Source organism: Equus caballus, chromosome 6, assembly GCF_041296265.1.
Source record: "Equus caballus isolate H_3958 breed thoroughbred chromosome 6, TB-T2T, whole genome shotgun sequence".
In the NCBI taxonomy this organism is placed as follows: Eukaryota; Metazoa; Chordata; class Mammalia; order Perissodactyla; family Equidae; genus Equus; species Equus caballus.
The window spans coordinates 85,027,459-85,035,938 of NC_091689.1; the positions used below are offsets into that span (position 1 = coordinate 85,027,459).

Below are 8,480 nucleotides of genomic sequence, written 5' to 3' on the forward strand. Positions count from 1 at the left end.
CCTATAGTTAACATTTGTTTAATTATGTGTTAGCCAAACATTTGAATATCTTTATGGTAAGGAAGTATATGCCTCCTAAAATTTGTGTCAATACTGTTCTGCTATTCATTACGTGTTGAAATTTACCAAACACTCAATCCTCATCTCTTTTAGACCATACTGATTTCAAGATTGTTCGTGTTTTTGGTCTGCAATAGAAAAACAACAAAATTTCATTAGGAAACATAATTTTTACTTGTTACATATTTTAACTTAGTAGTTTACATATTTTTATTTTTTAAATTTTTACTTACTAACTTACATATATGTATATATTTTTTTGCTTGAGGAAGATTCTCCCTGAGCTAGCATCCATGGGTTGCTGCCTCAGCATGGGTGATGAATGGTGTAGGTCCGTGCCCAGGAGCTGAACCTGGACAGCCGAAGCAGAGCATGGAACTTACTCACTATGCCACTGGGCCTGCCCCTAATTTATGTATTTTTAGTCTTTTTAACATATTTTCCTCAAATTCACTACCCTATGTCTAAAAGATCTTTCTTAGGTCTAGGGATTTCCATACAACTTTGTCTTTGTCTTTCTCTTCTCTTTACTTCTCCCACCTCACTCAATTACATGAACCCATATTTATATATTTCTCTTTGCTTCCACATCCTTTTATCTCACTTTTTTCTTTTCTTTACCTGGCCCATTTTCAGAACCACGATCTGCAGAAGAAAATTACAGTTTCTTGCCATTCATGCTGATATTGCCTGACTGTTCCAACTGATTTTGTTTTGGGGAACAAACTGGGAAGTGTGGGGGTGATAGAGATTGAGAGAATGGAAATACTAATAAGAATGGAAAACAAAATTATTCCCAATGCCTCATATTCACTTATCTGAAATTGGATCTCATTAGCCATGAAAGTAAATGACACAGGAATCAGACATTTGAGTTTGATTAGTTGAGTAAACTGCTCTAGTTATACGAGCCCTGTGTATTGATCATGGCTGGCTGTATATGTGAGTGTGTGCTAAATGCAAAACATGGCCTGAAGTGCTTGTTATGACAGGTATCATTGTGGTTCTAATGTGAAACTTCTTTAAATGAACAGGAAATGGCGTGCCATTCCAACTCTTGCACAGTATCAGAGAGAAGAAGCGTTCTTCTATACTTTAAAATCTCCCTATATCTCTCAAATTTATTAACAGAAAAAAATCAACAATTACTATCATTATGTAGCTTATTGTCTGGTAGAATTGCAAACTAAAGGTTGAATCCTCTGTTCAGATAGTCTAGAAATGAAACTATTGTTCTTCCTGACAAAACAGTCTTTAAAAGATAAATGAGCATTGAGTTATTCTATCTGAAACATCACTTTGCTAACTTGACCTACCTACACACTAGTTATCACTGCCACTGTTCCATTGGGGTCATCACTTTCTTTCTTTCTTTTTTTTTTTCTATTTAGACCTGGAAAAGTAGAGGACAGTAATGGGAAACCATACAAAAGTGACCGTGTTTATCCTAACAGGTTTGACTGATGATCCAAAATTCAAAGTTGTATTATCTATCTTCCTGCTACTCATCTACTTGCTAAGCATCACTGGCAGTCTGATCATCATCGCACTCACCCTGATGGATGCTCACCTCAAGACCCCCATGTATTTTTTCTTTTGAAATTTTTACTTCTTTGAAATTTTCTATACTGCTACATGTATCCCTAAATTTCTGACTAGTATGGCAACTGAAGACGCAACCATTTCCTATAATAGCTGTGTAGTTAAGTGTTTTTTCCCTTCCTTCTTGGAGCATCTGAATTTTGCCTGCTGGCAGCTATATTTGATGACCACCATGTTGCCCTCTGCAAGCCCCTGCATTACACCACCATCACGAACACTAAAATCTGCATACAGCTCATCCTCAGTTGTTGGCTTGCTGGGTTTTTTGTCATCTTTCCACCAATCAGTTTAGGCTTATACCTTGACTTCAATGCCTCCAACATCGTTAATCATTTCTACTGTACTACGGCTCCCCTCATGCAGATCTCCTGCTCAGACACACAGCTTCTGGAGATGATGGAATTTGTCTCAGCTGTGGTGACACTCGTGGTAACATTGGTAATAGTGATAATATCCTATACCTATATTCCCTTGAACATTCTAAGAATCTCTTCAACTAGTCATAGGAAAAAGGCTTTTTCAACATGTTCTTCTCATGATTGTGAGATCCCTTTCTTATAGCAGCTGTATCTCCATGTATCTTAAACCAACGGTCAAACAGTGTCTTTTTCCAAGGGAATTACTGTGCCCAATATCTCCCTTGCTCCACTTTTGAATCCTTTCATCCACACCTTGTAGAACCAACAAGTGAAAAAAGCCTTCATGAATATGCTACACAGGGTTGTTTCTTTCTCAAACAAGTGAACATCTTTTCACGTTATATATAAAGGAAATGAACAAAGGAGTCAAATAGTTTGTGTGTCCAATAGTAGCTTCCAGTACATAGTTTCCTCCTTTTTTTCTCCTTTCATTTTTGTGATTTTTGTCTTTTTCAATTTTTATTAATAAAAATATTTGTTCCACAGAAGTTAATTTTCTCTATGTTATTCACTAGTTTTTTTTCTCATCTCATTTCCTTTTCCTCTGAGTAAGTGAAAGAAATTGAGCTGAGTTTTATAATCTGTCTCTTTTGTCTTCGATTTCTGCTTAGTCAAGACTATAAAATACTGTTTGATTCGAATTATATTTCTTGTAGAATAAAATTCAAATGTTATTACTATCGTTTATTTGTGGTCAGTTGCAACCTGCTTAAAACTAATATTTATTGATACTTTTTGTAATACTACCAATTTATTGGTGTACATTCTATTTAAAGTAATTAAAATAAAATTTTAACAGAGATTAGCCATCACTGTCGATACTCATCTTTGAAAACGTTTGTCTTAAAAATATATGATTGCTGTGTTAAAGTATATTCTATGGAAACTATTTGTTCAAAATAAAGTGAATTTGAAAAATACCATCTAAAGATGCATAATAAAATATAGGCAGAAAAAAACTACATATAGTATTTAATTGACTGGACACTTTTACATTTTTCCGTGCAATTTGTAGAATGAACTGGATCTTAAAAAATATTTGAATTATGAGTAAGATTTCAAGAAAATGATTATTAATGAGTTGATTACATTTGTTTTTGATAGTTTAGGTGTAATTTTTTTTCCGTCTTGAGAAAGTAGACCTGGTGATCCTGATGCATTATCTAACTTTTAGAAATTTAAGAGTACATAAAATGAAAAAAAATATATATGTATATAATATATTGAGACAAACTAATACAAGATTAACCTAAGGCTCTCTTCATATTCTTATTACTTTTGATTCTGTTAAAGGACCAATTAGGACGAGTTCACTTAAAGCATACTGTCCAAGTTAAACTGCTAATTTATCATTGAGGTATTCTGAAAAGCTTTATTTATGTATTTTTAAATGTCTGTCATCTACTGGTCATTGAGAATGTTCTGTAACTCTTAATAAGGGTCTGGCACTTCTAAACTAAGACTTCTCCATTCCCACTCTCAGGTAGATTAAAGTTCTATCTCTTTTATTTCAGTTTGACTATGACATTTCACCCACATTGCTTCTATTAGAAGCACTACCATTGGTCTCTGAATCCTGAATCCCGAGGTGGTTTACTATCACTGTTTTTTGGTTTTAGTTTTGTCCTTTAAATTGCATCTTTCACAAGTAACACAATTTTTTTTTTAAGATTGGCACCTGAGCTAACAACTGTTGCCAATCTTCCTTTTTTTATTTTCCTGCTTTTTTCTCCTCCAATGCCCCCAGGAAATAGTTGCATATCTTTTTTAGTTGTGGATCCTTCTAGTTGTGGCATGTGGGACGCTGCCTCAACATGGCCTAACGAGAGGTGCCATGTCCCTGCTCAGGATGCAAACCCGGGGCCGTCGAAGCAGAGCCTGTGAACCCAACCACTCAGCCACAGGACCGGACCCAACACAGATTTTTAAATACAGGCACAACTTATTTCTTGAAAGAGCTTCTACCTAAAATGCTGAAATGTTTTTACCTGAACTGCTTTCAGCTTTTCTGCTCTAATGAGGTTGACTGGACTATAAATATGATATTAAAATAAGAATCAGATTTTGTTGACTATCTATTAAATTACTGGCATTCTTGGGTGTTTTATATAAACCACATAATTCTGAAACAACATTGTGATATAATATTATTAGTAGCATTATGCATAGGAGCAAAAGATAACTCAGTTAGGCTACGATCATTTTGAAAGATACAAAGTTAAAAAGAATAGTGAAAATTTCAACTCAGGAAGGCTTAGTTTTCATTACTCTGATTGAAAATCTTGATGTCTTTTATTTGTCTTAAACTTATTCTCCAGACATTCCTGAGTTGTCTGGTACAGGACATTTATTTCCTCACATGTTGAGCACTCTAAATGAAGACTAGAAGAGTATTGATAGTATCACTTTCACTCTGCTTGCAGTCATTCTTACCTAAAGCTCCCATACTCTTCTGCTTTCTTGTCTCTAAATTAGTAAGCTCTCCTGAACCCTCTAAGTACTCAATCAAATATCATCATAAGATCTTAATATCTTAAGAATAGTAAATATATCTTATAATATAAATATAAGAATATTAAATTAAATTAAATATAAGAAAATTAAAATATCTTAAGAACATTGCCTGTATTTCAAGGCAGAGTTAGTCACTCAATTCTCTGGGCAACTTCTCCCTTAATACATTATTTTTGAATAACTTAATGGCATCTATCCCACAAATGTCATTGTAACTTGCCAGTTGATTTGCCCATAAATTTAGCTGTTTTCAGTTATTTTTCCCAAAATGAAGTCTAATAGGTATGTACTTCTCATCTGACTATGGGTACAGACTTGCTTTTTTTCTTTCATCAAATTAGTCTTCCAGGATTTAAATAACATGCTCACGATTGAAAGACTCTTACTAGTTATTCAAAAGAAGTCTACAGAAACTTCCATGCTTTTTCTCAAGAAATATATCTCAAATTTTGTTCAGTTAAACTGTAACATAAAATCCCTTCTCCTCCAAATAAAAATTATTGGGAAATTTCTTATTGAAAATACTTCAATATTTTTATTAAGTAGAAAAATAATTTAAGATTAAATCCCCTTGCCATTAACCTATGATTAGAGTCTCTAAAAGGTACAGATAATTCTCCCATAAAAATAAGTGCTGGACAGAAATCTGCTCTTTTCTGAATAACTCAAACGTAATTTTCTAAGTTTCAAATATATTTTCCATCCTCAATGCTTCCTTTTCCCCAAGGATAGCATAATTGCTATATTCAGATTGTCTAACAAATCTCTATTTTTTTATTACTAGGTTATTCAATACCTCTGTTGCTCCACTTTATTTATATTTTATTTGGATATTCAGGCTGGTATGTTGAAACTCCTCCATAAAGTCATCGTGTTTCCATGTTGGTCTGTCCAATAGTGTCAGGAACCTGCTGTGTTCTATCCTGTTGATTGGGCATTCCTAGTGTAATTGCTCATACTCGTGGCTTCAAATGGCTTACTGTCCCATTTTCATTACAAAGTGAGGGGGATAAAGAAGAAGAGGAAGGCAAACCCCGTTTATCAAAGAATAATCCCAGAAATTCCACAGATTCCCTCTATTTACATTCTTTGGACAGAATTTAGTCACATGGCCACAGCAAGTTGCAAGGAAGTTTAGCTATAGACATAGACAAATATTCCATTAACATAGAAGAAGCACAGAAGGCTTAGTTATTAGGAAATATCAGTTTGAGATCTAGCAGATAATAACACAAAGATTGTTTGGAGAAAAGACAGCTTTCAGAAAAAAAAACTGAGGTCATACAAGACGTGAAAAGTTAGGTGTGTCTGAAGAATTAATAAAGGTGCATTTAGCCTGAGGTGCATCATTTTCTTTCTTTCTTTCTATTTAGAGCTGGAAAAGTAGAGGGCAGTAATGGAAAGCTATACAAGAGTGACGATGTTTATCCCAGCAGGTTTGACTGATGATCCAAAATTGAAAGTAGTATTATTTATCTTCTTGCTTCCCCATCTACTTGCTAAGCATCACTGGCAATCTAACTATCATTGCACTCACCCTGGTCAATACTCATCTCAAGACCCCCATTATGGGACCGGCCAGCTGCCATAAGAAAGAGATATCACAATCATGTGAGAAGAACGTGTTGAAAAAGCTTTTTCCCTCTGATTAGTTGAAGGGATTTTTAGAATGTTCAAAGGAATATAGGTATGTGATATTTCCACCATTACCAATTTGACCAGGAAAGTCATTGAATCAAAAATAAATCCCATTGTCTCAATGAGCTGTGTGTCTGAGCAGGAGATCTGCATGAGGGGAGTTTAGTCACAGTAGAAATGATCAATAATGTTGGAGGCAAAGAAATCAAAGTCTAGGCCTAAGAGGAGAGGTACAAAGATGGAAAAAAACCCAGCAAGCCAGCAACTGAGGATGAGCTGTATGCAGATTTTACTGTTCATGATAGTGGTGTAATGCAGGGGCTTACAGATGGCAACACAGCCATCATAGGACACAGTTGCCAGCAGGTAAAATTCAGATGCTCCAAAAAGGAAGGGAAAAAACAAGTGAGCAGCACAATTGTTTCAGGAAATAGTTTTGCCCCCAGTTTTCATAATAACTGGCAATTTAGGAATGCATGTAGTAGTATAGGAAATTTCTAAACATGAAAAATTCCAAAGGAAAAAGTAATGGGGGTCTTTTAGTTTTGCTGATATTTTGACATGCAGTTGTTTCAGTAGCGTTTGCTGAATCCTGTGCTATATCCAATGAGTCACCAGAGGAGAACTCTATGAGACAGAAAACCAAAGAAAAACCAGTGGAAATCTAAGCCAAATCTTTAGAATATAAATATAATTGATACACTTCTAGTTAGAACAGATCCAGTGTTTCCTGGTTGCTATACTACAAATACTTTAATAATTCATATTGGTAGAGGGAACATAAAACCTTGGGTAACCTCTTTGTACAGTAGTGTAAATTTCTGCTGCTATGGCTGGTTTAGGCCGTTTGTCTAAGAGGGTTCCTTTGTGTTACCCTTTGAAAAGCTTCCTTTACTTCCTTGTTCCTCAAGGTGTAGATAACAGGATTCAGAGCAGGGGTGACCACAGTGTACATGAGGGCAGTGGCTTTGTCCGTTTCTGGAGTGTGTGCCGTCTTAGGTTGGAGATAAGTGAACAAGGCAGTGCCATAGAACAGAGAAACAACCAGGAGATGAGAAGAACAAGTGGAGAACGCTTTGCGTCTTCCAGCTGCTGAAGGGATTCTGAAGATGGTCACAAGAATGCGCATGTAGGAGCACAGAATGAGGAAACAGGGACTCATAATGAAGAGCACAGAGACAGCAAAAAACATGATTTTGATGTGGGAGATATCAACACAGACTAGTTTCACTACAGGCATGACGTCACAAAAAAAGTGCTGAATCTTTCCTGTTCCGCAGAAGGGCAGAGTGAAGATCCAGGTGATCTGGGCTGACTCCACCACCACCCCGGTGGTCCAACATGCTGCAGCCAATTTCAAACAGACACGAGGGCCCATGCGGAGAGTGTAATGCAGTGGGTGACAAATAGCTACAAAGCGGTCATAAGCCATGGCTGCTAGCAGGCAGCATTCTGTCAGTCCCAAGATGGTAAATACGTACATCTGAGCTGCACAGCCTCTCACACTTATGGTCTTGGTCTCTGCCAGCAGGTGCACCAGCATCAGAGGCACCACACTGGTGATATAGCACACCTCCAGGAATGAGAGGTTAACTAGGAAGAAATACATGGGGGTGTGCAGGGAAGGGGTGAGCCCGACCAGGCAGATGATGATGAGGTTTCCTCCCACAGTAAACAAGTAAAGTATTAAGAACACAAGGAACAGCACAGGTTGTAACTCTGCTAGAGAGGAAAAAGCCACAAATGTGAATCTGGTGCAGAGGGACTGGTTTCCACTCATTGTAGACTCAGAACCAGACATCTGTGGAGAAAACAAAGATGCAGATAAAACCTAAAGGAATCCAGTTACCTAGCACAGATTTCTGTCAAACCTTAGAAAAGGAGCTTTCCTAGGATCAGTAGTCTGACATGAGAACCTAAACACTTCGCGTCCTTTTGCTAAATCTTTCCGTAAAGCTACCCAGTTGAAATGGATGTAATATTACCTCCTGATTTTGAGTTCTGGACCTTATGCTATTTTCACAGAAATTTAGAGAAAACAATAGCTTAAGTTGCTTGATCTAATCTTTTTTGTTAATATCTTATTAATATTCTAATCATATAAACAGGCTATAAAGTAAATAATACATCAAGACATATAATTGGATTAGTGATATAAAACCTAAGTGTATAGAGTAAAATATAAAGGTGCTCTATCCTGGTCTTCTCAATTCTACAACCTTCATTAAAGCCACACTTCAGAGTTTG

The 8,480-nt window shown here is 36.2% G+C and overlaps 1 protein-coding gene and 2 pseudogenes across 1 annotated transcript; 1 reads left to right on the forward strand and 2 right to left on the reverse strand.

Annotated features, from left to right (window-relative positions):
• OR6C354P (olfactory receptor family 6 subfamily C member 354, pseudogene) lies at nucleotides 1,475-2,406 on the forward strand (annotated as a pseudogene).
• Nucleotides 6,162-6,788, reverse strand: OR6C69JP (olfactory receptor family 6 subfamily C member 69J, pseudogene; annotated as a pseudogene).
• OR10U1D (olfactory receptor family 10 subfamily U member 1D) lies at nucleotides 7,072-8,013 on the reverse strand. Its single transcript, XM_001489003.4, has one exon. The coding sequence runs from the start codon at nucleotides 8,011-8,013 to the stop codon at nucleotides 7,072-7,074; it is 942 nt and encodes a 313-aa protein (XP_001489053.4).
• Nucleotides 8,014-8,480: the final 467 nt, after the last annotated feature.

What these genes read in the sequence shown, in the direction of transcription:
- OR10U1D (XM_001489003.4), bottom strand. Translation starts at nt 8,013, where the DNA reads ATGAGTGGAAACCAGTCCCTCTGCACCAGATTCACATTTGTGGCTTTT.